A 27,361-nucleotide genomic window follows, 5' to 3' on the forward strand; every position below is an offset into this window, starting at 1 on the left:
GCGGGGACCGAGGCCAGCGGGACGCCCGCGCCCGCGGCCGGCCCACAGCGAGGGGAGCGGGCGGCGGTGAGTAGGCGGCGGCCGGCGGGGCCGGGCCATTCGGGCAGCGGCTGCTCCGGCAGGTCCGGGCAGGTCCGGGCGGGAAGCAGGCAGCCGAGCCGGGCCCCCGCTCCGGAGCCCGAGCGAGGACTCCGAGGCCGCGGCCCCGCCTCCTTCCCGCCCCGCGCCCGCCGCTAGCGGGTCGCGCCCCGAGCTCCAAGCCGCGCCGGCTGGGCCGCGCAGGAGCTACAGCCGCAGCCGTAGCCGGAAACCGGCCCGAGCTGGCCCAGGTTGAAGCCCGGTCCCGGCGGCGCCCGGAGCCGGGCCCGAGCCCCGCGCGGCTCATGGCGGGGCCGCGGGTCGCGCTGCTGGCCTGGTGCCGCCGCCAGTGCGAGGGATACCGCGGCGTGGACATCCGCGACCTGAGCAGCTCCTTCCGGGACGGCCTGGCCTTCTGCGCCATCCTGCACCGGCACCGGCCCGACCTGCTGTGAGTGCCGGGAGGGCGGGCGGCCGGCCGGGGCGCAGGGCGGCGCGGGCTCGAGCTGGGGACCCCCGCCCCGCTCAGTGACGCGGAGCCGGGGCGGCGGCAGGCGCCGCCCCCGGAGACCGAGGCTCCCACCCTCCCGCGGGCCCCCAACGCCTCGCGGAGACCCTCTGATCCAGTGCACCCCTCCCCCACTTGGTCTCTTTGACCCCGCCCACTGGAACACAGCCCGCCCCCCATGCTGGTCTTTCTGCTGAGGCCCTGGCCCCGCCCACAGGGCACTGATTTCCGCCCAAGGGACACCGAAGCCTCCAAGGCCTTGCCTCTTTGAAGGAGCACCGAGCCCTCCTCGGGGACCCTGGGCCTTTCTTACACTAAACTCTTAAACAGGCACTCTGAGCAGCCCCCTCCACGTGGGGCATTGAGGCCTGTTCCCTTTGTGGGGCCCCCTGGCTTTGATTCCCCCATGCGATCATGTTTCCAGGGCACTAGCACAGGTTAATAGAGGTCAGATGAATGGATGTAACCCCCTCCCCATTAGGACACAGACCTGTCTCCCCAGGTGTGTGCCCCATGACCCTGCTGTCCTCAGTGGGGCAGGGAGGCTGAGTGAAGACTCCTAGGGTCTGACCTACAGCCCTAATGGGCTGCTCCAGGTTGTGAAATGGCCTCTTCTTGCCCCCAGGTGCCCAGTGAGGTTCCATGGGAAAATTTATTCAGACCCCAGAGCAGCTGACTTGGTGTTTCTATCTCAGCTCCTTCTTTGGGCCCTGGAACCTCTTCCATTCATCCATTCATCCATTCATTCATAAAACACTGAGTGCATGCTTATCTGACAGCTGCCATTCCTTGTACTTCCGGTTTCATCTGCAAATTGGGGACAAGAGTCATGGTCCTTGTCTGTCTTGCTTACAGCCCCTTGGACAGGGCTCCCCAAGCCTGACAGGGTCTGGAGTCTTTGTATGTCTGTTCCATCTCCAGACTTGTGCTCCCCAAAGACAGCACCTGGGAGGCTTTGATGAAGGAGGGAAGGAAGGGAAGGATTGCCTCAAGGATTCGATGGTGTAGATGCATTTAGTTTATTCTGTACCATGTAGATGGTGGGGTGGGCCCTGGAGGAGAGGGTTTTGGGGGGTGTGGATGCAGAAGTGAACGAGATGAGGTGGAGATGTAGGTGGGCTGCTGCCTCTTGTGGGGCCTGTGACACGGGGTAAGGGGGCTCAGGAGCCGGGCCTTGAAGGTTGGAGAAGGAGGGCACCCAGATTGGACCCACGCATTAGAGCGGAGGGCTCGAGGGGTCTTCTGTTTTGGCTGGGGGGCAAGTGGTGAGGCAGGGTTGGCCAGTGTGTGACAGGACTTAGGTGTCAAGCTAAGCCATGCAATGGACCTGAGGCTGCCAGCACAAAGCGCAGGCTGCTTGGTTTCTGGTCCACTCCTCCATGTCTTAGGTGTGCAACCTTGGGAAAATCACTGGATTCCTCCAGACATCAGTTTCCTGGCCAGTAAAGGGGGGTTGATAGTAAGACCTACCTCACAGGATTGTTGGGAGAAATTAAATGGGACAATGAACATTCAGTTAACATTAGTTATTATAAGTAGTGTTATTAAGCAGGAAGGATGATGAAAGTGTCTCATTCCTTCGTTTATTCCACAAGTGTCTGCAGAGTTATACTCTGTGCTGGACACTGTGCCTGGTAATGGAAATAGCTACTAACCAACCAAGAGGCAGACCTCACACAGTCTCCCACAGCCTATGGGGGAAACAGATGTATAAGCAGTGCTGATAACTCCACGTGGGAAGTGCTGTATCAAAGGGCTAGGTTGGGAAGGCCTCCCAGCCGTCACATAAACTTCAAAGAGATAGCAGGAGCCGGGTCAGGGCCGAGGGAAGGGCATTTCCGGCAGAGGGGACCACCTGAGCAGAGACACAGGCGGCACTGTTGGAGCCCATAGCACAGGACAGGGAGGGCTGGGAGATGTGGCTGGGCCAGAGTGCTTAGGGCTTCCTGCTGGCTAAGGAGGGTGGATGGGGCCACAGGGAGGGATGTGGCTAGAGTTCGTGTGGAGCGGAGGGGGCTTCCCTCCTGAGAAGAGATCCAGAATCAGGTCCAGGCATTCATTTGCAAGGCAGGCCAGCATCTGAGCTGCCAGCCCATTGCACGGGAGAAAAACTGAGGCCCAGGTCCTATATGAGGCATAGAGAGGACGTCGGTGATGGCTAGGGAGGATCTCCAGGAGAGTAGGGCTGGGGTAGGGCGAGGGCAAGCACCATCTTCTAAAGTTGTTTCTGACTTCTCGAGCTGTGGGCTCATTCCCCTCCTCAAATCTAGGCATCTTTAAGCTCCCTTGAGGGACCATGTGGGTTTCATGTTTGTGCTCCTCATCTCCCCCAGAGCCAAAGAGAACTTCCCAGCCTTCGAAAACTCTCAGAAAATATGTTTCCAAAGCCTAGATGTTGATTAGGGACGAAGGTAGGGGAGGGAGAAGTGGAGGAAGAATCGTAGTATCGTGGGGACCTTTACAGTTTTCACGCTGTTTCCGGCATTTATGCATTCAGTAGACATTTATGGAGTGCCTACTAAGTACCGGGCACTGTGGAGGGTGTTGAGTGCACGCCGTGAACAAAATGTGACCCTAGCCTTCTAAGAACACTGCTGGGAGACTGAAATAAAGGGCCCAGACAAGCTGCTTTTGTCTCATTCGGCCTCAGAACAAGCTTTTGTTGGGGGCTGGGCTGGTGTCACAGTGTCCCCGAGGTTTAGAGAGGTTGTGTAGCTTGCTCGGGGTCACACTCTTACGCAGTGGCCAAGCAAGGGGAGGAGTTCGGGACCCAGCTGAGGGGAGAAGGAAGCGGTCTGGCCAGAGGTGGCAAAAGGGGCTGAAGTGCATACACAATCCCCTCCCCAGTCCACTCGGGCCTTTTGGCCTTTGGCACCTCCTGGGGTTTGCAAACTACCCCTTCCTGCCTTGGCCCACGGTTCACTGTACCTTGATCTCTGCCTGGAGAAGTTATCAGGCAGGTGGGCAGGAGGAGGAGGGCTCTCTTGTGTCTGTGAGGCCTGCCTCTAACAAGCCTGGTCCTCCCCACCAGCCTGGGAGGTGGTACGAGGGCTTCCCCTAGTTTGCAGATGGGAAAACGAAGGCCACAAGGACTGCCGACCCGCCCAAGGTCACGCAGCCTGACCTGGAAGAACAGGGCCTGGGACCCAGACTTTGGAGGCCGTACTGCCTTCTCCGGCCTCTGGGCCCACGTCTCAGGCAGTCAGGCTGCAGTTTCCAGCCATAGAAGGACAAGGCTTGGGGCGGGTGCACCCAGGAGGCTGCTGAGCAAGAAGGCTGGGTCTCCTCCGCTGGTTTCAGCCACTCCAGCAGCTGGAGCCAGGAGGTGGGGAGGGGAATAAATAAAAGCTAGGTTACTCCGGTAGGCCCTGCCACTTCTCACCTGTCCCAGCTTAGGAACTGGGACACCCTTCACTGCTCCCCGAAGGATGGTGCCCCCAGGAGTGGCCCAGCAGGGTTGGCCGACCGTTCAGTGCGAGCAGCTCTGGAGAATGTACTATTTCCAGGCTGGTTCAGACTTGTTCTATTCCTGGCACCATTGAAACAACATTTCTCTTCGGCCTGGGTTAGGGTTTCAGCAAGTTGGTGTGGCTTCTCCAGGTTTGTGACATGCAGTGGAAGGAACAGAAATGTGGATTCCCAGGGCGGCTTCCTCTTCCCGGGGTGGCTTCCTCTCTCTGGGCCTCAGTGTCCCTATCTGTAAAGTGGGGTAAATACCTGCCAAGTAGAGTTGAAAATAAATTCAAGACAGGAGCTCAGCCCAGTGCTCAGCGTGAGGTCAGCAATCTGTGGGTGTCCTTGTTGTCATCAGCATTGGTCCTGGTCTTAGTTTTGTCTTTGCCACTGAGTCAGGACATGGCTTCCTGGGGGTTAAACTTGAAGCTGGGGCTTTTCAACCCCGCCCCTTCTGAGTGATTTCCAGCCTCTGCTTGGAGGCCCCCGGGGGCCATGTGCTCATTCTCTGCCCGACCTGGCAGCCCCCGCTCTATTAGCACGGGTTCCTTGTCTCAGTTTCCTCCTCCACAGTCCACAGACCCCTCCCCCAACCCTGCTGAGACCCAGGCTGGCTGGGATGTGGTCACCTCCACTGGTCACGCCCCTGCCCCAGCCCTCTCCTCAATGCTCCTCCCCCACTTTGTCTCTTGCAGAGACTTTGATTCACTTTCCAAGGACAATGTCTTCGAGAATAACCGTTTGGTGAGTCCCCCAGACAGATGGAAGCCCACAAGGCTGTGTGTTTCGGGAGGGTGTGTGTCGGAGGGCAGGGGTCTTGCAGGGCAGGAGCTGAGGTGAGGGGCTCGTGGCCCAGCTCCCGGAGCAGCTGCCTTGCACTGGGGCTCTGGCTGCTCCTCTCCCCACCCCCTGCTCCCCTCTGGCCCACTTGTGCCTGGAGCACCAGACCTTCCCCTTCTCCAGGTCACAGTCACCCCTGCCCTCATCCCCCTCATCCCGCTGAGCAAAGCTGGGTCTATGCAGAGTGGCGCCCACTGACCCTGCCTCATCTTCCTCTTCCTGCTTGTGACTGCTTCTGTGCACCCCCCATCCTTCTCCCACCCCTGCACCTGCCCCCCACCCCACACGTTTCCCCCCCGCCTCAAACCTTCCCCCACCCTGGCATCTGCACACACCCCCCCCCCCAGGCCTTTGAAGTGGCTGAGAAGGAGCTGGGAATCCCTGCTCTCCTGGACCCCAGTGACATGGTCTCCATGAGTGTCCCTGACTGCCTCAGCATCATGACCTATGTGTCCCAATATTACAACCACTTCGCCAGCCCTGGCCAAGGTGAGAGGGGTGCAACCCTTCAGGGAGGCTGGCCCTGGGGGTGGGGCATGTGTCACACTGTCTTCTGAGCTGCAAACAGGCACAGGGAGGCAGCTCATCATTCATTCACTCACTGAAATATTAATTGAGTAAAATAACACTGTGCTGGGCCCGTGGGGTACAGCGGTGAAGGAGATCGCTGCCTTCGGGGAGCTCATAGTCTGGCGGGGGAGACAGACAACAAACGTGTGAACCAGTAACTGAGTGAAATAATGTCAGAGGAGGGAATTCCCTGGTGGTCCAGTGGTTAGGACTTGGCACTCCCATTTCAGGGAGCACGGGTTGAATTCCTGGTCGGGGAACTAAGATCCCACAAGCCACTTGGTGTGGGAAAAATTAAAAAAAAAAAAATAATGTCAGAGGAGACAAAGCAGGATGAGTTCATCCGCTGTCTGTGAGTTCACCTCTGGCACCCACCCTCACTTCCTGTTTGCAGACACCTCCCTGGGTTTTTTTTCCTCCAGCAGGGAAGCGGTCCTGTAGGGCTCTTGTGCACCAGCTTCCCCAGCAGTGACCTTCAGGGCCTGAGAACTAAGAGGCTGGGGGATTGTGTGGGGTGGGATAGGGCGGCAGGGGTGGGGGGATGGGAGGCTGCAAGGGTATTTCTCTGCCCTGAGTCAGGTCACTGGGTGGCTACTGAGCCTCCTGCCTGGAGAGTCCCCATGTGGAAATCTCTCCTGGGCCTTGTCTTCCGCAGAGAGGAAATGGGCTCAAAGAGGGGAAGGGAGGAGCTCAAGGTCATACAGCAGGAAAACCAAATTCGGGTGTCCCGACTCCTGTGCTGTGTCACTGCTGTCGGGGGTCCTCTGGGGGTGAACACCTTGCCCCTCCGCTGCCATGTCAGTCCTTCCTCCAGCCTCTGCTCTCCATGTGACCAATCTCAGCCCATCTCTTTTTTTTTTTTTTTTTGCGGTATGCGGGCCTCTCACTGTTGTGGCCTCTCCCGTTGCGGAGCACAGGCTCCGGACGCGCAGGCCCAGTGGCCATGGCTCACGGGCCCAGCTGCTCCGTGGCATGTGGGATGGATCTTCCCGGACCGGGGCACGAACCCGCGTCGCCTGCATCGGCAGACGGACTCTCAACCACTGCGCCACCTGGGAAACCCTCAGCCCATCTCTTAAAAGTATTCTAGGAAGTACGGATTTTTTTTTTCTTACCAGGAGTAAAACATGCTTACTGTAGAAAATTAGAGCATAGAAAACATAAAAATTAAAAGATTAAAATAATCTGTTACTCCCCATCCCCCCCCATAATGCTAGGGATTAATATTATAATTGAACAAATAACATTATATGTATTTTACTAGAAATAAAAATGAAAGTATTTCTCAACCGCTGAGTGTCTGGTGAGAGGCAGCGTGGACTGAACGTTTTTGCGCTGCCATTTACTGTCTGGGTGACAGTGGGCCACAGGGTCACCTCTCGGCTTAGGGTCCCCTTTGCAGTGAGGATAAGAACAGCGCCCATCTCACAGGGTTGATGGGAGTAAATGAGGAAGAATGACCTGTGTCTGGCCCTTATTGAGGACTCAAGGTTACTATTATTATTACTTTTTTATTCCATTGGTTAGAATTTAGCTTGCTCACCTAGAATCACAATTCAGTCTTATCTTCTGGAGGGTTCCCTGTGGCCAAACCCCAATCTCCCTCTACTAAGCTCTTCTCTGGAGGGCCTCCTTCCGGGGACCTGCGGGGTGGGCAGGTGGGGCAGGGCCCTTGGTAATACTGTCGGTGGTGCCCACTTTGTTCCCGGTCCTCACCAGGCACCCTGGGGGTGAGGTCACCCTGGTGGCCCAGCTCCCCGTGCTCTGCCCGGGGCGAGAGCACCCCCTGGGCCTGTGGGGAACTCCTGTCGCTAAAGGCACAGCTTGTGCTACCATACGGCTTGGCCCCTAAATGCAAACCATTTTTATCCCACCTGCTGCTCAACCAGAGGAAATGCAGCGAGGTGTTCCAACGCTGGAGGCGAAGCTGGCTCTTAGGCTCCCCCAGATGGTCCTGTTCTGTACTTTCTGGGTGGGGGGAGGGATTTCAAGGGTAATTCTGACCAGGCTTGACTTTCACTGGACTGGGTCACCTTGGAAGCTGGCCGTGGCTGAGACAACACCGTGCCATGCTCTCCTTTCATCTTGTGCCAGGCTCCGTGGAAGCCGGTGACCCTGGGCATGTCAGCTGACCCCTGACCTCCAGGAGCCACAGCCTAGTCTGGAACCAGAGTGTGACGGAAGGAAGCCCAGTGGCTGAGGGACTCAGAGGAGGGGTACCTCCCCCCTACCAGGGTGACAGGGGTGGTGTCATCAGGATGAAGCCCAGTTTCTTAGCGGGGCCCCTGAGGGCCTCTCCCCACTTAGCTTAAGCCACTCACTGCCCCAACTGTAGTCATACTGAATTTCTTGTGCTGCTTTGAATATATCACATTCCTTTACTGCTAAGCCTTTCTTCTTGGTGATCCTCCAGTCCCTGTCCCCACCCCCCATGCTCTGGCACATTCTTTCCTACTCATCCTCTCACCCCACATTTTGCCTCCTCCAAGCAGCCTGCCCTGATATACTCCAGGTGCTCTTACAGCCCCCTGCCCCGTGGTGAACATATAAGACTCTGCTCATAGTATCTCAATTACTCCCTCTCCCCTGTAGACCTGCTACATGACTCCAGCACCTGGCACTTACTCATTCATTTAACAAATATTTATTTCGCCTCTACTGTGTGCCAGACACTGTGCTAGGTGCTAGGGAGAGAGCTGAGAACGATAGACTCACAGAGCTTTCAGTCTAAAGGATGGGGGAGGGAGAGAGAGAACAAAGTAATTAATATAATTGCAGATGAGTCCGATAAGGAAACAAAATAAGGTAATGGTATAAAAAGCAGCGAGAGGAGGAAGTGGCTATTTTGGGTGAGTAGTCATGGAGGGCTTCTCTGAGGAGGTGACATTTGAGCTAAGCCTTGAACAAGGAGGAGAAGGAGGCCATGTGAAGATCTGGGGAGGAATATTCCAGGCAAGGGGTCAGCAGGGGGCCCGTGTGCTCCAGGGGAGTGAGGGGGAAGGAGGAGGTGAGGCCAGGGTCACGGTGGGGGTAGGGGGTGGGGGAGCGGGGTAGCGGTGGTGGTAGGGAGTGGGCCCAAAATTTTTGACCATGACTCATGGTAAGAAATATGTTTCCCATTATAATCCATGTTCATGTACATATATGTCACTGAAACAAGTTTCAGGAAACGATTCTTCCCCTTAAAACATGAGATGCCCGCAGATATTTCCTTCTAATTCGTCTTTACAATATGCTGGTTGCAGTCCACTCAGTTGATTTCAGGGTCCGTTAATGGATTGTGACCTGAGGTTCTGGCAATGCTACCTTAGACCACAGTAAGGAATTTGGATTTTTTTTTTTTTTTTTTTTGGCCGGGCCTCACAGCTTGCAGGATCTTAGTTCCTCAACCAGGGATCCAATACAGGGCCGCCTGCATTGGAAGCGCCTAACCACTGGACCACCAGGGAATTCCCTGGATTTTATTTTTAAGAATTAGCATACAGTAGTATTGATTTTTCTTTTGGTATACAGTTCTCTGAATTTGGGGGTTTTATTTTAATCACTGGGCACAGAGTAGGCGCTTAGTGGATATTTGCTGAAGTAATGAAGGAGCAGAGTCGTGGAGGAGGCGGGTGGGCTGGGCGGTGGGTTTCTTCTGGTTCGAGGGCGTGCAGGCAGGGTTCCGGGCCGCACCTGCCCACTTGGGCTTGGGTGGGGCAGCTCCTCGGCCCCAGGGAGCCAGCCCATCTTCCTGAACCTTCAGGCCAGCGCCACGTGGTTCCTCTTCTTTCCTTCCCTTCACCCGTTCAGCCTCGTGGGAAGGAAGCTCCCCGTCCTTTCACATGTTGGGCGCTGATGGTTCTGTGCTTGTCCTGGTGCCTTATTTTATTTTATTTTTTAAAAATAAATTTATTTATTTATTTTTGGCTGCGTTGGGTCTTTGTTGCTGCGTGCAGGCTTTCTCTACTTGCGGTGAGCGGAGGCTACTCTTTGTTGCGGTGCGTGGGCTTCTCATTGCAGTGGCTTCTCTTGTTGCAGAGCATGGGCTCTAGGCACACGGGGTTCAGTAGCTGTGCCTCGGGGGCTCTAGAGCACAGGCTCAGTAGTTGTGGCACACGGGCTTAGTTGCTCCGCGGCATGTGGGATCTTCCCAGACCAGGGCTTGAACCCGTGTCCCCTGCATTGGCAGGCAGATTCTTAACCACTGCACCACCAGGGAAGTCCCTGGTGCCTTATTTTTCACGCTGCCCTGTGTGGTGGGAGTCACTGTCCCGCTTTGCGGAGGCCTGGCAGGGTTGGGTAGCTTGCTCTTGGCGCTTAGTTTGGAAGGAGGCATCCCCTGCCTGTGTGAAGTGGGAGCCTGGTCCCACTGCGTCGGTGGTCTGCCCTCAGGTGGTAGCCATGGAGCTCAAAGCTCAGGCCAGGTTGGGCCTCCTGGACCTCCAGGGTCTCCAGCTGCCTCAGAGTCTCTTTCTGGTCTCTTGGCAGCCGGGGTCTCATCACCCAGAAAGGGCCTGGCAGCATCCTCCCCGCCATCCAAAGCACCCACTCCCGCGGAACCAGGAGACAGGGCTCAGGTAGGCAGATGCCAGGGGTGGGCAGGTGGGGTGGGGGGACAGCTGCCACTGCCGCGTTCAGCAGGTGTTCTTCATCCCTTTCCCGTTGGCTTTGGGACTAGATTCTCACAGGTCAGGCCAGGGCGGTAGGGGCAGGGGATGGCAGGCCTGGGAGGGGCACAGGGCATCCACAGCACTGACTCTCCATCATGGGACTGACAGGACTCACCCATGCAATACAGCAAATTCTCCCCTTGATTCCCGTGAGACAGAGCTTTAAACTTCCTAGCGTGATTCTGCTTAATCCCCTCAACAACACTGGGAGGTGGGTATTGTGTGTCCTGACGTACAGATGAGGAAACTGAATCTCAGAGAGGTTTGGTCATTTGTTCAAGATCTCTCAGCTGGGAATTGGGGGCCGCACTGCCAGCCCCCTGCTCCAAGATGCTTAGGGGATGACACCAGCGTTTCACATCTGGACAGCACTTCACAGTGTGCAGAGGGCGTTTCCCACCTGCTCCCAACTGCGCCTTGCTGGAGGACCTCTTGAGGGACAGGGAGCCCAGCCCATGGTGCGTGCCCAGTGAGCATGTGCAGGGCTGAGACATGCAGGGGTTATAGGATTCCATTTGGCAGGTAGGAGCCCAAGGCTCAGAGACGAAAACAGCTTGCTCAAGGTCACAGTGCTTAGAAGCTGAGAAACTTGGACTTAAATCTGCTTGGTTCTAGTTGGGGGGACAGAGAAGGCAGACGAGGTGGGCCTAAGAGGGCAGCCACCTCTCAGGCAAGGCCCACCTGTGGGGACGGGAGAGGGACAAGAGCAGCACAAGCGAAGGGATTATACAGCTGGAAGCTGCCTTTCTGGCGGAGAGGGCCCCAGAAACTGGAAGTCTGGATTTTTATGTTTCCATCCTGATGCAGTGACCTTGAGCAAGTCTTTCCCCCCTTTCTGGACTCCAGTTTCCTCATGTACAAAACAGTGCAGTCCCCACCCTCTGCCCTTCTGGGGCTCTGATGGAGTGTGTTAGCACTGCGCGCTCTTGGGAGTGGGAGTAGGGCGGGGAACAGGGAGTGTTCTTGAACAGGAAGGCTGGTGACCCCAACCCCACCCCCAGTCTGCCCACCCTATTCCATGCAGGGCGATGAGTGCTCCTCGGGCAGCCTGTCAGAGCAGGGCGCCCACCGGACCCCCAGCAGCACGTGTGCGGCCTGCCAGCAGCACGTGCACCTGGTGCAGCGTTACCTGGCCGACGGCAAGCTGTACCACCGGCACTGCTTCCGGTGAGTGGTGGGGGACCCTGGGGAGGTCAGGGAGCTTCCCTAGATTCAGCACCATGGTGTGCCAAGCCCCTTGGCAGGCTCGTCATGCTGGAGCATCTTGCTTTTCCCCATTTTACTGATGACAAACGAAGGCCTAGTGAGGGGAGACTTGGTCAGTCACAGAATTAGAGACAGAAAGGGGGCAGAGCTCTTTGGAACTAAGTACCTGATGATGATTAAGGAGCAGAATGTGCTCTAAAAGCTGTTGAAAAAAGAAAGCATTTTGAAAATCTTATTTTATTTTTATCTTTTGTTTTTTCTTCCTTTTTTTTTTTTTTTCTAAAGAAAGCAGTTAAAAAAAGAAATCTTAGTAACAACTTGCTTTCAGTGTGTGGCTCCCAGGGGAAGCCAGAGAATGTATGAAAACATTTTATATGTTAGAAAAAAAATCAGCAAAGAAAATTGAATAGTCCATGGAAACCAGTGACTGGGAGTTATAGTGTGTATTCAGTTGTGGTCTAGAGTATGTGTGTGTGTTGTGTTGTGTGTGTGTGCTGTGTGTGTGGTGTGTGTTGTATGTGTTGTGTGTATGTGTGTGTGTTGTGTGTGGTGTGTGTATGTGTTGTGTGGTGTGTGTGTGTGGTGTGTGGTGTGTGTATGTGTTGTGTGTGTTGTGTGTGTGGTGTGGTGTGTGTTGTGTGGTGTGTGTGTTTGGTTGTGTGTGTGGTTGTGTGTGTGTGTGGTGTGTGTGGTGTGTGTGTTGTGTGGGTGGTGTATGTAGTGTGTGTGTGTGTTGTATGTGTTGTGTGTGTGTGGTGTGTGGTGTGTGGATGTGGGTGGTGTGTGTTGTGTGTGTTGTGTGTGGGTGTGTGGTTTGTGTGTTGTGTGTGTGTGTTGTGTGTGGGTGTGGGTGTGGGTGGTGTGTGGGTGTGTGGTGTGTGTGGTGTGTGTGTGTGGTGTGTGTGTGTGTGTGTGTGTGTGGTGTGTGTGTGTGTGTGTGTGTGTGTGTGGTGGCTGGACCTGGAACCCCAGGCACCTGATTGCAAAACTGAGGGGGAAAAATCTCGAGGAAGGGAACCACTGCACAAACACAGTCACGTCTGGCCATCAGGGCAGTGTTTTAAATACTTTTTATGGTGACATACATTTGACACTGTGACCAGTTGTAAGCACATCCCTGAAATCAAACTTGTATGAATAGATGCACAACTGGAATTAGAGTCTCATAAAACAAGTGTGATACATTCTGATATATCTTATTTTATTCTATTTCATAACAAAACAAAACAAAAAAACCTGGTTGGTTGAAAACCACTAAATTGATTTCTTGAGCCACTAATGAGTGGCAGCCCACACACTGGATGGAACCTCCGTTGGAGCTGGGGGAACCCTTGCTTCCTCTTGCAGCAGAAACTGAAGGAGTGTTTCACAATTTATGTTGCTGATTTCACATGGTTTTATTGTTCTGCTATGATTCTGACATTTACCCTTTTTCTTTTCCGCTGGGAAGTTCTGGGTACTGAGACAGGATCCAGGCTGGCAGTTGGGAGGAGGGATAGCCAGCACCCTGGGCCGGGCTGCCTGGCTAAGTTGATCCCCCCATCCCACCCCACCCCTGTTCTCCCTGGCAGGTGTCGGCGGTGCTCCAGCACCCTACTCCCTGGAGCTTACAGGAGTGGGCCAGAGGAGGGCACCTTCGTGTGTGCGGAGCACTGCGCCAGGCTGGGCCCCGGTGGGCGGTCAGGGGCCAGGCCCGCACTCCCCCCACAACCAAAGCAGCAGCAACTTACAGAAGAAGCCAAGGATGTGGAGAGAGGCGGCCCCAGCCCTGATGCGGCTGCAGGGGCTGAGGTGGACGTACCCAAGGCCAGCCCCGAGGGCCGACCCCAGATTCTCACCAAGCCCCGGGTTCCCGGCAAACCACAGGAGCTGGCCAGCACCCCGGGCAGCCGCCCCACACCTGCCCCCAGGAAGGCCTCTGAGAGCACAGCCCTGACGCTCCCCACGCCCCGGCCCCGGTCCAGCCTGCAGCAGGAGAACTTGGTGGAGCAGGGAGGCGGCAGCGGCCTGGTGAATGGTGAGCAAGGGCCCGACTGGGGCTGGGCGCTTCCTGAGGTGTGCCTGGCGTTTAAACGTACACGTGCCTGGGAGTATTCATGGGGCCGTGCTGTCTGTGCCTGTGTGTGCTGTGGATGTGCTGGGGACGACTGTGGTGCTGAGGTTATTAATTCACGCAGCAAATAGTTACTGAGGCCCCTCGGTGCACGCTCTGTTCTCCATCCTGCAAGGACACAGATCCCTGCCCCATTCTGTGTGCCCAGGATGTGTGTCCTTTTGTATCCATCTTGTGTGCTTCAGTTTCGGGGTGTAGGGAGTGTACATCATGTGTGTCTGTGTCCCGAGTGTGTCTGGTTCTGTGTCCACACTCAGGTGACCTCCCCTCCCAGGCCCAGCCTGTGTGCTTGTCCACATCTGGATGTCTGGCAGGGGACAGCTCAGGGGCTGGGGGTAGGGGAGGGTGTGTCCCTGGTCAGATGGGCCCCTGGGGCACTCCCCAGGCTGGCCTGTTCTGCAGTGGAGACCCCTGCCTCACCCCTCATTGTCAGACCTTCCCACATGACCTTCCTGGGCTTCCATGAGCTCATGGAAACATGGTTCCTTGTAACCTGAGACGTGCTGGTCAACTCTTATCAGAGGAGGCCCAGGGGAGGGAGACTCCCAGGGTCTCCCCCTGGGACTTGTTCATTCTGTTCCGCACTTGTGAAGGCCCGTTCCTGAGCTGGGCGCTGGGGATAGAGATACTGTGCAGACCTGTTTGTGCCTTTGAGGTGCTGCCAGTCTCGAGGGAGAGATGGACACAGACATGAGGATTTTGGTAGAATGCAGATGTCTGTTAAGATGGGGGAGCAGAGGCTATGGTGGGATTCACGGAGGACACTTGGGAGTCAGGGGAGGCTTGCAGGAGGAGGTGACCCTGGGGCTGAGTTGAAACAATATTTCCTGTCCACTTTGGGGAAGTGTCAGAGGGGCACTTGGGTTCCCCCTTCTTTTTTTTAAAAATAAATTTATTTATTTATTTTTGGTTGCCGCGCATGGGCTTTCTCTGGTTGTGGGGAGCGCGGGCTTCTCATTGTGGTGGCTTCTCTTGTTGAGGAGCACGGGCTGTAGGCGCGCAGGCTTCCGTAGTTGTGGCTCGCGGGCTCTAGAGCGCAGGCTCAGTAGTTTTGCGCACGGGCTTGGTTGGTCCGCGGCATGTGGGATCTTCCCAGACCAGGGCTCGAACCCGTGTCCCCTGCACTGGCAGGTGGATTCTTAACCACTGCGCCACCAGGGAAGTCCAGGTTTCCCCCTTCTTAACTGAAATACGAATGGGGTCTCTAGGTGTCGTGGCCTTGCCCCTTTGACCTTCTCTACCTGTCACCTTTGTTATTTATCTAATCTCCCTGAGTGCTGGGCTGGGGAGGTACGGGGATACAGGTGAGGTTGCCATGGCCACCTGGAGTCCATGACCTTCCAGGTGGGATGGAAGGGCATCCTTGGTAAGACAGGCACTTGGGCTGGCTCCCTGGGTGCCCCACTGTGCTGCCCGGCTCACAGCTGCCCATGAAGACCTGTTTCACTCTCCTTTCCCATGTAGGGAAGCTGCATGAACCCCCCATCCCCAAGCCCAGAGGGACACCCAAGCTGTCAGAGAGGTATGCTGGCCCTGAGGGGTTTCAGGGCCCTGGTAGGGGGAAGGGGAGTACCCTGGGGTCTGGGCGGGTAACAAGGCCACATGATCCACCAGCACACCCTCCCGAGAAGGGGTGGGGCTCACCTCTGGGGGCAGGAGCCTGTGCCCACATCCCCTTCCCCGTGGCTCCCCTGGGACCCCCTCTCTTGTGGGCAGCAATGCCTGGTGGAGACGGCTGCCTCTGGGGTCCCTTCACCCCTCCAAGCCTCCACTGCCTGTGGAACGAGGGAGGCCTAGGCCTCGCTCCTAGAGTCGTTGTGCGAATCAGCAGCAGAGTATAGAAGACCCAGCAAAGCTCAGCTGTACACCTGGCTCAGATCCTCCAGCTCTGGGAGCCTGTGTCACAGGCGAGGACATCGATTGCCAGCTGTTCTTTGGGAGCTGTGTTTCCCCTGTATGGTCCATGAGCGAGAGGGTGGGGGAGAGAGAGACAGAGACAGAGGAAGGGGAAGAGAGAGGCCACCCTCTTTCTGTTTCAACTCTGGGCCCAGACTGGCCCCACTGGGCTGGGGTGGGAGAGGAGAAGGGTGCAGTGTCTCCTCCACCCCCTTTGGGCTGCACTCAAGACTGTCTGGGGAGAGAAGGACACTGCCCCCCTTGCCTCCTAATGGCTTCTGCTTCTTCCTGCCTCTGTCCAGGACACCAGCCCCCAGGAAAGACCCCCCATGGATCTCACTGGTGCAGGCAGAGCCGAAGAAGAAGCCAGCCCCCCTGCCCCCGAGCAGCAGCCCCGGCCCGCCGCCCCCGGGCCGGGACAGCAGGCAGGTGGAGAACGGAGGTGTGCATGAGGTGGCTGGCCCGGAGCCCAAGCCCTACAACCCCTTCGAGGAGGAGGAGGAAGAGCCCCCAGCTGCACCCCGCCCAGCCACCGGCCCCACCCCGACTCACCCGGAGTCCACACCCAAGTCCCTGCACCCCTGGTACGGCATCACGCCGACGAGCAGCCCCAGGACAAAGAAGCGCCCTGCCCCCCGAGCACCCAGCGCATCTCCCCTTGGTGAGTGCCGTTCTCGGGAGCTCTCCTGACAGCTGGGACTCTGGGGTTGGGCACCTGGGTCAGCCCAGGGCCGGGGAAGGGCATGTGGTGCCACAGGATCCCCTCCAGGCCAGGTGCCGTGTGTGTCATGTCTGTCCTCAATCCTTGAGCAAACCTGTGAGGTAGGTGTCATACCCCATTTTGTAGGTGAGGAAACTGAGGCACAGAGAGGGTAAGTGATTTGCCCAAAGCCTCACAGCGCTTAAGGAGTGGAGGCAGGATTTGAAGCCAGACTCCTGACTATACTCTGAACCCTTTGTAACCCACCTCACAGGGCTGTTGTGAGAATTAAACGTGTTATCCATCGATGTGCATGACACCGACTCAGGCTCGTGGAAAGCGCTGGGCAGGGGTTAGCTCCAGCCCTGCCCATCTAGTCACTCTCCTCCAGTTGCCAGGCACCTCGGGCTCTGACCTGGCTGCGTGGCACGGGCGCTAGAGGCTCTGAGCAGTTCCTCCCCTGTGTCTGTCCTCCATCTCCCCATCTGGGATATGGAGGTGGTGGGCCAGCTCCCAGGCGCTGTGCCTCCCTCCGCCCAGCCCACCCTCTCGCTGTCTTGCAATCTTCTCGGGCCCTGTGCCTGGTCACCTTCCATCACGGCTGGGGTCCAGCTGCCTCTGAGACCTCAGTGGGAGCCCCTCAGACAGTGGGTCCGAGGGCACATTAGAGATGACCGGAGGCCGGTGCTCAGGTGGCCCAGGCCCCCCTCTCCGGCCCCTGCTGGTGCCCTGGGACCCTCCAGCTGAGCATGGTGGGTCAGTTGATTGGAGGTGATGGGCGGGTGGGAGATGCAGCCAATGGGATGAGCTCTGAGTCGGACACAGCTTGGTCCAATCCCAGCCCTTCTCCTCTCTGAGTCTGTTGCCTCCCTGGGAAAGCACAGATGATACTCTGAAGCATGGTGTCCCTCAACGCATGAGGATGAAACTGGCATGGGGCAGTGCCTGGCCTGGTGCCGGCCACCGCCAGGGCTGCCTGCTTCTCCGTCTCCTGCTGCCCTCCCTCCCACCTCTGCTCGGGTCAGAGGCAGAGAAGGCAGACAGAAGCAAGGCTTTTTTTTGGCCTTTTCAGTTTGGCTTTGCTTTGGGTCACATCAGACATGGGAGGGGAAGTGGAGGCTGCAGCCACACGGGATGAGGAAGTGAGGGCCGTAAGGAAACCAGGGCTATGACGTGCCACGAGGTGCATGCCAGAGCCCGAAGAGCGCAGGATGAATTGGGATGATTTGTCTGCCAATGACCTTGGTCTAGTCACACCTTTGCTGTCCTCTGGGCTCTTGCCTGTCTGGATGTGGAGGACTTGGGTTGCCAGGGCCTGCAGCTCTGTCGAGAGTGGAGCGTGTTAGGTGAGGCCAGAAGGCCTGACTGTGCGCCCTCACGTGGCACCCACTTGTGTGTGTGTTTGTACAGCTCTCCACACCTCCCGCCTGTCACACTCGGAGCCACCCTCAGCCACCCCGTCGCCAGCCCTCAGCGTGGAAAGCCTGTCATCCGAGAGCTCCAGCCAGCCCCCAAGTGGGGAGCTTCTGGAGCCGCCAGTTGTGCCCAAGAGCTCCTCAGAGCCTGCTGTCCATGCCCCTGGCAGCCCTGGGACCTCGGCCAGCCTCTCTGCCAACTCCTCCCTGTCCTCCTCTGGGGAGCTGGTGCAGCCCAGTGTGGACCGGACACCTCAAGCCAGCCCTGGCCTTGCCCCCAATACTAGGGGCAGCCCAGGTCCCCCTCCAGCCAAGCCCTGCAGTGGCGCTGCTCCCACCCCTCTCGTGCTGGTTGGAGACAAGAGCCCTGCGCCTTCCCCTGGAACCTCGTCCCCGCAGCTCCAGGTAAAGGTGAGTGCCTCACCCTCGCTAAAGGCTGCTGTCCTGTCTAGTGGCCGTGGACGTGGTCTGAGGGCAGGGTCTCTGACCCTTCCATCGTTGCTGGCCCTGACTTGTTGGGTGACCTTGGCTGTGCCCATCTACCCATTCACCACTCCATTCATTGAGGCACAGCTCCACCTCTCCATCCTTTCATCCATTAGCCAGACCTCCCGTCCATCTGTTCACGTCTCCACTTGCCTGGTCTTCCATGTCTTGAGGCGTCTAGCTCTTATTTACCTGCCTAGCACATGCACGTGCCCATTTGGGACGCATCCACTAGCCACCACTTAAACCACACATCCTTCTGTTCACCCTTCCATTCGCTGAGGTCCTATTTGTGCCAGACCCTGGCACAGCGGCATTGAGACCCTGTCCTTGCCCTCTAGGAGCTCACAAGCTGCTCAGGGAGACAGGCCTAGATGATTGTTCTACAAGGCCACCTGGGGTAGAGCACAGAGGGGAGGGAATGACTCCCTTCTTGGGGTCATTTTCCTTCTCCAAAGACCTCAGTCTCCCCTCCTATAGAATGGGGCAGATGGTGTTCATTGAGCCCCTCCTGTGTGTATGGGCTGGCCTGGGCTCCAGAGGTGAGATGACCGTGGCGATCCCTGCCCCCCAGGTGCTCACAGCCAGGTCGGGGTAGGGTACTGGGATGACTGTGCCTTGTGTAGAGTTTGTTTTTGGGGGGGACGGGTAGAGGAGGGGTCGGCCCTCAACAGGCAGAGGGCCGAGGAAACAGCTTTACTGGGTGCTTCTCTTGTGTGCCACTGCAGGGGTGCAGACAGCCCGTGCTGTGGGCTCCCCTTCTCAGGCCCCTTCCCAGGCTGGCCCCGCGCTCCATCCCCTCTGGGGGCTGCAGTGGGCACGAGGAGGGTCTGCTGGACACCCATCCCTGGGAGCTCGTTTTCCACTTGACCTCTGTGGCTGGTGAAGCACTTGTTTCTCAGTGTCACGCCAAGAACCAGAGGTCACCAGGGGTCAGGACATTCCTCTGGGCACCTAGTTCATGAGGGGGCCTCTCCTGCCACCAGCGTCCCTTTGCGCCACCAGGTTCTGACTCTGCATTTTTTCCCGTACTCTGCAGCCCTCTGAGGGCCCGGCTGTAGTCCTGGTCTGACCGACCTGACAGAGGATAAGTCTGGGGAGGAGCCTGAGCTGTTGGTCTGTGCACCTTTCAGATGCCACTTAACCTTCCTTGGCCTGGGCAACCGCCTCCTGTCCAACTCTGTCACCACCTGCTGTGTGACGTGGAGAAGGCCCATCCCATCTCTGGGCCTCAGGATGCTCTGAGGAGCCCCAGGGTTCCTTGCTGTGGGAGGTGGGGGAGGGAGTTGATTTTGGACGCCCCTCCCCTTCCCCCTACAGGCAGCTGCCTTTCAGTATGTTTCCTGTCCCCAGGTCTGTGAAAGGTTGGTCTGAAGGAGTTCTGTGGCTGAGAACCCTTGAGGGACTCAGGGGCCTTTGGGCTGTTTGGCCCTGCTGGGCCCCTCGGGGTGTGACTGTGGAGGGTGTGGGCAGAGCCCATGAGGACTTCCTCCTGGGGCGCCCCATCCCTTACCCTAACCCCAGGATTCGGAGAGAACCCGAGACACTGGGGGCAGGAGACAGGTAGGCCCCTTGGGCGGGTGCTGCCCTGTGGGGCCCAAACTATCACCCTGCTGCGCCTGGACTCCAGCCTGGCACTTTCCTTGCTTCAGATCCCAGAGCAACTGCCAGCCTGAAGGAATCTCCCCCAGGCTGGCACAGGTGAGGTGAGTGGGGCTCCTCCCTCCTCCCCCCAGCTGTTGGAAAGTCCGGTAAATACTCCTGGGAACACTCCATGGCCTCAAGTGATGCCTGGGGAGGGTGGTTGGAAGATGCTGGCACTGCCCACGTGGCAGGCAAGGCCTGTCCCAGTGGGGGGCCTGCCCGGCTCTGCTGGCCTCAGGACAGGGATTACCCCAGAAGGACAGAAAAGTGCAGAGCTAGGGGGCAGCAGAGGATGGGGGTCTTCCCTGGGCAGGAAGGGAGCTACCTTCCTCCTCCCTCTAGTGATAGGGGGTTCCCTGTTTTTGCTCTTCCTGGCTGGGGGACCCTGGGCAAGGAGCTGAACCCCGGAATCCCCGCTGGGAGAGGGGTGGTTGTGAGGCCTGGATGAGCTACTGTAGCTCTGTCCCTCCCCAGACTGCATGTCCTGACCACTGCCCCCAGCGCCGGAGGGCTGCCCCAGCCTGAAATAGAGTCTCACTACAGCTTGGGCCCTTGGGAAGAGCATGACCTTGAGCCAGTTACTTAACCTCTCTGAACTTGAGTTTACTCAGCTGTAAAATGGGCACGACACTACCCACCTTGTGGAGTGGTTGTGAGAATTGAACAGGAATGTAGAGAAGTATCCAGTGCAGCAGCAGCACACGGGAGGCGCTGGGAAGTGGAAGTGTTTGCTGAATGACTGAGTTCCTCAGAGACTGGCAGCTGGGGGATTCTCTCTCTGCCTGATTCCTACCGCCTGCTTTCCATGGTCCCATGTGATCAAGCTGCCTGGGTCTTACTGACCCCTCCCTGACTTATCTTCTGCCACGTCTCCCTGCCTTTAGTCTTCCTGCAAGGAGAATCCTTTTAACCGGAAGGCATCACCCACAGCGTCCCCAACCGTAAAGAAGGCCACCAAGGGCTCCAAGCCAGCGAGACCGCCTGCCCCAGGACACGGCTTTCCGCTCATCAAACGCAAGGTACAGCTGGGAGCCCCAGACACCTGGGCCCGGGCCCCCTCCCTTGGCCGCCTCAGGCTTCCCGTGGGACTCTGCCACAGGATGGGCTGCCTGGGCAGCTTCCCTCAGATGCTGGAGGGGGGCATGTTTGGGAGGCCCAGCTGGGAGATTTATTAACTTGCAGCCAGGGGGATTTTGAGCAGATTAGCTGCTCTGACCAAAAGCATTGGGTGATGCATTTAAATTGTTACTAATAATAGTTCAAGGATCAAAGCGTTCACATGACATACTTAAACAGCTTAGAGTGTTCTCAGGTTTCTCTCTCTAATAGGGTCACTTTCGCACATTGTGATATATTTTCTGGAGTGGCAGAGGAGGGGAGGAAGTTGCCTGAGAGAAGCAGGAAGTTGTATCGCCCTCTGGGCATGCCTGTCTGCGCTGGGACCAGGGGCATGGCAGGGGCGTGGCTGTCCCTACAACCACCCCTCGCCACACCAGGGTGTGGGACGGAGCCAGGGCGCAGGGCTTGTGGAGGCCAGTGCTGGCTGGAGAGAAGAGGGAAGCTCCTGTTCCTGGCGGCCAACAGGTGGGAGGGCGGGCTGACCTTCAGGTAACTGGGCGCTGTCGGGCAGGTTCAGGCTGACCAGTACATCCCTGAGGAGGACATCCATGGAGAGATGGACACCATCGAGCGCCAGCTGGATACCCTGGAACACCGTGGGGTCCTGCTGGAGGAGAAGCTGCGTGGTGGAGCGAACGGTGCGGGAGCTGCAGGGGGCCTGGTGGGTGGGACTCGGGTAGGGGGAGCCTCTCTTCCAGGGTAGGAGCTGCCGTGACCCCTTTGAGGGTTGGGGACTGCCCCCAGCCCTGGCCTCAGTGGGCATCTGGTTTCCAGAGGGCCGTGAGGATGACATGCTGGTGGACTGGTTCAAGCTCATCCACGAGAAACATCTGCTGGTCCGGCGGGAGTCCGAGCTCATCTATGTGTGAGTCCTTGCTCCCCTGGGCTCCCGGCTCCTCTCCCCAGGATCCACAGAGCTTAGGCCTGGGAATCTTCACCTTCTTCCCTTATCAGTGACAGCACAGGGCAGGCAGCCGCAGAACTAACAGTCACCTTATTCCCACCTTCCAGCTTCAAGCAGCAGAACCTGGAGCAACGCCAGGCCGACGTGGAGTATGAGCTCCGGTGCCTTCTCAACAAGCCAGGTGAGTGTGGCCACACCCACTCCCCAGACACCTGCCCTGGGACCTGGCGACATGGAGGAGTGGGCTGGGGAGTGGACAGACCGGGCCCTGATGGGGATGCACAGGCAGAGTCTGGGGACAGGCCAGGAGGTGCCGTCTGGGTCATAACAGGTGAAAAATAAGCTCAAGCCAAGACGGGAGAGGGAACAGCATGGCCAGTGCGGGGCTGTGACATTTGTGGTGTTGGGATGACAGGCCTGCAGAGAACACCAAGACCAGGAGCAGACTGGCTTGTTTTTGTTTTTTGTTTTTTAAGAAGATGTTGGGGGTAGGAGTTTATTAATTAATTTAGTTTTACTGTGTTACATCTTCGTTTCTGTGCAAGGGCTTTCTCTAGTTGTGGCAAGCGGGGGCCACTCTTCATCGCGGTGCGCGGGCTTCTCATTGTGGTGTCTTCTCTTGTTGTGGAGCAGGGGCTCTAGGCGCGCAGGCTTCAGTAGTTGCAGCACTCGGGCTCAGTAGTTGTGGTGCACGGATGGGCTTAGTTGCTCAGAAGCATGTGGGATCTTCCCGGACCAGGGATCCAACCTGTGTCCCCTGCATTGGCAGGCAGATTCTTAACCACTGTGCCACCAGGGAAGTCTCGACTGGCTTGTTTTGGTACCCTCCTCCCCTGGAAGGTGTGGGTGGGTTCCTGGAGGGGAGGGGTCAGGCTCCAGGACCCAGGGCTGCCTTGCTGAGCAAGGGTGAGCAGGTTCCTGTCCAGAGGCAGATCTGGGCTCATGGCCATTAGGCCAGAGCATGGCAGGGCTCTGCTGGCGGGGGAAGGGCCAGTGGAAGTGCCCCTGCACAGCGTGGCTCAGGGTGACTCTGGGAGGGAGGGATGGGATGTGCTGAGAATGGAGGGGGGCAATGGGAGGATTGGGTGTGGAGTCACACAGTCCTGCGTTCTGCCGCTAACTTGCTGGGTGCCCTTAGGCAGCTTCCTTAGCCCCACCGAGCCTCAGTGGGTTCATGTGTAAGACAGGGATGAAGGTGCCCACCTGGGAGGGTATTCTAAGGCCCAGGAGCCGGTGGATGTGGAAACACTCTGTGCTCTATGAGGGGCTGATGGCTGATGGTTATTATGTGGCTGAGTTGGGGTCTGGCCATGACGTGGGGTGAGCACAGCTGTGGGCTGAGAGAGAGCACAGGACTGTGGAGTGTCCAGAGGCTGGAGCCAGGGCTTTTGACCACTTCCTCTGGCCCAGGTGGTAGGAATCGTCGTTCCCATTTAACAGATGAGGAAATGAAGAGCCAGAGAGGCTGAGAGTCTTGCACATTGGTGGTGGAGCTGGGCTTCTAGCCATGTCTCTGACTTGGGCATGTCCCTGCACACGCAGCCCCTCCTGCCGGCTGGGACAGTGGCCCTGCTTTTCCACGGACCAGGGAACTTGGGAGGCTGGATGTGACCCAGAGGCAGGAGTGTCCCTGAGGAAGTCACAGAATGTCCCAGCTCTTTGCTGCCACCTATGAATCACTCCCAAATCTCTGGAGGCTGGGGCGTGGCCGCCACTCAGCGGAAGCCGCAGCGACACCTTGTGGCCAAAATGGGGACAGCACCTCTGTACCCCAGGCCAGCCTGGCCCTGGGCTTTTTGTGTTGCTTCTCCAGTCCTCTGTGTGGTGGCAACACATCGGGGCTTGTCATCCTGTCCTGGTTGTTGCCTTTGGAGGGTGAGACTGGTTTATAAGGCCCCAGGTGGGCTGGAGATCCATAAGACACTGTAAGGGCTGTAGCTTGGATCAAAGCGTTCCAAGGCTGGCCGAGTACAAGCACTGGCTCCACCCTTGCTGTGTGACACTGGTCAAGGACTTAACTTTCGCAAGCCTCAGTTTTCCCACACGTAGGTTGGGGACATAACTTACCCAGGCCCCAGATTTGGGAAGCAGCAGAGTAGCATTTGAACTGGGGTGGTGAGTCTGAAACCCACGTTGTCCCCAGAACTATGCTGGGTCAACGGTTCCAGTTTTGGCAAGAGGAGGTGGTAGGGGCAGATGTTGTGGAGGGAAGGTCAAGTGTGGGCATCCCTCCCCTGGGAGCCTGTGGGCTGGGTGAGAGGAATACCAAGGTGCAGGTGGGCCTCTGAGGGTGGCTCCGTAGGATGGCTCAGGTTCTTGAGAGGAGGCTGGAGGGGCAGCAGTTGTCTGAGACATCAGGGACACCTCCTGGCAGGGCTCCCTGCCCCCAGGGACCCCTCTAGTCCACCCTCCTTCATGGCATTAGATGAATGTCCCAATATGCCCCTTGGGTCACATTGCTTCTCCTGCATGAGGACCCCTGGGGTTCCCTGTTGTCTCCCCACCCCTGCCCCACTCTGGCCAGCTCGCCATTGGAGGCTCTCAGCAGCCCCAGCCTGAATCCTTCCCCAAGAAATCATCTAGTGAACATTTGTTGAACGAGTGCATGAACATAGCAGGAAACTCTCCGGCACGTGCTGTTCTCTGTTCTCAGAACACGTGTTGTGCTGGACCTCCCGGAGCCCCTTGGAGAGTTTTTTTGGTAGGCAGACTGGTATCCTTGGTCTCTCCTATGACAACCTTCATTTCTCCAAAAATTTGTAATCCCCACCCATCTGGGCCCCCTCCCTCAGAGTGTCCAGCATGGGGCTGGTCCGCAGCCACCCTTAGCACTTAGGCGTTAGTTCCTCGCTTCCTGGGACTCATGTCCCCAGCTTTTCTCCTTGGGCAGAAAAGGACTGGACAGAAGAGGACCGGGGCCGAGAGAAGGTGCTGATGCAGGAGCTTGTGACCCTCATCGAGCAGCGCAACGCCATCGTCAACTGCCTAGATGAGGACCGGCAGAGGTGACGTGGCTGGGGGAGGGGTTCCCTGGGGGCGGGGCCCTCACTGCCAGTCATCACAGCGCCGCTTGCTTAGCCTGCATGGACTTGGAGTCTGGAGGGGCCTGAGAGATTACCTCGTCCTTCCTCCCGTGGGACACTCAGCTTCCCTTTCTCATTTCAGGGAGGAAGAGGAAGATAAGATGTTGGAAGCCATGATCAAGAAGAAAGGTGAGGCCCTTCCTGGGGCTCTGGCGCACTTGAACTCCTGGAGGGTCGGGGGTAGGTTGAACAGAGGGTTGGAGTGGGCGCTACAGGGACGGTGTGTACAAACTCCTAGCCCCTGTTTTGCCAAGAAGGCCGTGTGTAGCAAGGCAGGTCAGCCTATGGCCAGGAGAGTGGGTGTGGGATGCCCTGGTGCCCACAGGGAGGATGGTGGCGTGTGGGAGCATTTCCCAGGGCGCGTCTGCCTTAAACTGTGCGTTCCTCCTTGAGATCTGCAGCTAGTCTAGGAGGGGTCTGTGGGACCAAACAGCAGGCCCTCCCGCAGATACGATAGTGCCTAGAATGGTTAAGTGAGCACTGGACTGGGAGGCATGAGCCCTGGGCCTAATCCTGGTTCCACCAGTGACTCATGTTGTGGCCTTGCGGTTAAGTCTGGGCTCCAGTTAGACTGGATTCCAGTCCCAGCTCTGGCACTTCCCAGCTTGGTGGCTTTGAGCCAGCCACTTCACCCCTCTAGGCCTCGCTCTCCTTGTCCGTAGAATGGGGGTGATGGAGGCACCCACCTCCCGGGCATGGGCTGAGGATGACTGAGGTAATGTGTATAAAGCACTTAGTCCAGGGCCTGGCACCTGCAAAAAGCTCAGTTGGTGTTAGTCTGTTTCAAAACTCACATTTTCCTCGTCCATAATAAGTTAGGGGCTGGGCCAGATGATTTCTGAGGTCTCTTCTACCTCTGACAGCCAGTGTTCGTGTTGTAACCCACAGAGCTGTGAGCACCAGCCTAGGGGAACCAAGCCTTTTAGAGATGAATGTCTGCCACGCTGTAGGGCTCCCCCATTGCTTTCACGGGCACTCATCTCCCCATCCCTGCCAAACACTGGGAAGGGGTAGGGTCCCGTCCTAGAGACGAAGAACCGAAGGCTCAGAAAGGTGAAGGGGCGTGTCCACGGTTCCAGGAGAGGTGGTAGCGGTGGGCGGAGCCTGTTGGCCGGCGCTCCTAGGCCATCACCACCCCCCACCCCCACCCCTGCCTGCCCCGATCGACTCCCCTCTCCCTTCTGCAGAGTTCCAGAAGGAGGCTGAACCCGAGGGCAAGAAGAAGGGGAAGTTCAAGACCATGAAGGTGCTGAAGCTGCTAGGAAACAAGCGTGATACCAAGAGCAAGTCCCCAGGAGACAAGAGCTAACAGTGCGGGCTGCCAGCTGGGGACTCCACCGCTCCTGGCTCGGCCCCCGGGCTGCGCTCTGCCAGGGACGCCCAGCTTCCCTTCAGGATCAGTCGAGGGGAAAGATGACTTAAGGGGAGGGAGCCTCTGGGTGATGGCCTCTCCCTCCTCAGGGTCCTCTGGCTCGTCTGGGCCAAAGAGTTTTCTTCCCTCTCCTCTGAGCCACCGGCAGCTGCGCCTCAGCCCTGCCCAGCCTGGTTGTGATGACCCCAGATGCTGTGACTGACCAGGGAGCGAGCCGGCTCCTGGGTCCGGGGAGCGGCCGCAGCGGAGCACACCGGCCCCTCGTCCCACCCAGCACCTGGCCTGCCGTGCCGGGCAGCTCCTTGGTCCTTCTTCCCTTCTGTACCACGTGCAGAGGGGAGCCTTACCTGTCAGAGTCTTTGGGTCTTTCTGCCCACGAGGTCGGCCCAGGGTGGACCTCTGGCCTGGGTCTCCCGCCCCTGCCCTGGTTCTGAGTCCCTGTCTTCCTTTCGGTGCAGGCGGCCCTGACTCTCTCCTCACTCAGGACCTCTATTTATGAAGTCTCTTAATTAAGTTCAAGGTAGTTACTGTGTCCTCAGACACGAATGGGCCTGGGCAGATCCCTCCCTCTGTTCCTCAGAGTTCTAGGAGCTTCCCTCATCTCCCCTCATTCTGTAGGAGGTCTCCCTGTCCAGGACACCGTGCTGGGGTGGGTGGGAGCCGAGTGCTGAGCCCCCTCAGGGAGGGTCCCGGGGAGGCAGGCCCCAGCTGCAGTTCTGGCCCCTGCCCCTCAGCCGGATCAGCGGCAGGCGGGGCTGCTGCCGTAGGTGCTAACCCTGGTCCTTTACCACGCTGCAGCCCGGCCCCTCCTTTAGGCTCTCCCCGCCACCCCAGGGCTGGGGCGCAGTGGACCCACTCCCGGGTGGTCATCGCCAGCCTGTCGTCTCACACTCATCTGTTGTGTGTTCTCTCCCGACTTGTTGCTGCCAAAGGACTCATGGTCGCTCAGCCCCTGGGATGGCTGTGGGAGCGGAGGAGTCGATGGGGGCCACCACCTTCCCCCAGGGAGTGTGCCCAGCAGCTCTTGGTCAAAGCACTGTTGCTGTAAGCTATTTCCGGGGTGCCTCTAGGGCCCCCTTCCCTCAGCACACCTATGGGGAGAGGTCGCACTGTATTAATTTGAGAGGGTTTTCCTCCCCGACAATAAATGGAGAGCACCTCAGTCGCCAGTGCCCTGCAGCCTCGAGGCGCCTTCCCCTCGCCAGGCCTGCCTTCTTCCCTGCCTCTGCCAGGCCTCGAGGCTGGCATCTCTGCTTGCCCAGGAGGGCGTGGAGGGGCTGTCCACCGCCAGGGGCCCTGGCCCTCACTGCCTGCCCCCCGGG

At 57.9% G+C, this 27,361-nt stretch overlaps 1 protein-coding gene across 4 annotated transcripts; it reads left to right on the plus strand.

Annotated features, from left to right (window-relative positions):
• Positions 1 to 203: 203 nt before the first annotated feature.
• On the plus strand, positions 204 to 26,042 carry MICALL1 (MICAL like 1). Of its 4 annotated transcripts, none has more exons than XM_079714412.1 (16): positions 204 to 529; positions 4,735 to 4,783; positions 5,227 to 5,377; positions 9,920 to 10,008; positions 11,126 to 11,268; positions 12,879 to 13,324; positions 14,885 to 14,942; positions 15,619 to 15,977; positions 17,427 to 17,842; positions 20,446 to 20,580; positions 21,192 to 21,318; positions 21,455 to 21,545; positions 21,692 to 21,765; positions 24,475 to 24,589; positions 24,750 to 24,796; positions 25,855 to 26,042. In XM_079714412.1, exons 1-16 carry the CDS (start codon positions 384 to 386, stop codon positions 25,974 to 25,976), a joined length of 2,568 nt encoding a protein of 855 aa, XP_079570538.1. In that variant the 5' UTR covers positions 204 to 383; the 3' UTR covers positions 25,977 to 26,042. The 4 variants fall into 4 exon arrangements, with proteins under 4 accessions (XP_079570538.1, XP_079570537.1, XP_079570539.1 ...); XM_079714411.1 differs by having other exon boundaries at positions 5,227 to 5,368; positions 24,750 to 24,847; XM_079714413.1 differs by having other exon boundaries at positions 5,227 to 5,368.
• Positions 26,043 to 27,361: the final 1,319 nt, after the last annotated feature.

The sequence above is a fragment of the Hyperoodon ampullatus genome (genome assembly GCF_949752795.1).
Source record: "Hyperoodon ampullatus genome assembly, chromosome: 11".
Taxonomy (NCBI): Eukaryota; Metazoa; Chordata; class Mammalia; order Artiodactyla; family Ziphiidae; genus Hyperoodon; species Hyperoodon ampullatus.

Excerpts from the sequence above, each read along its gene's own strand:
- MICALL1 (XM_079714411.1), top strand. The coding sequence starts at position 384 with ATGGCGGGGCCGCGGGTCGCGCTGCTGGCCTGGTGCCGCCGCCAGTGC. Across the intron at positions 530-4,734 it reads CGGCACCGGCCCGACCTGCT|AGACTTTGATTCACTTTCCA; the intron begins GTGAGTGCCGGG and ends TGTCTCTTGCAG. Across the intron at positions 21,319-21,454 it reads GCTGCGTGGTGGAGCGAACG|AGGGCCGTGAGGATGACATG; the intron begins GTGCGGGAGCTG and ends TCTGGTTTCCAG.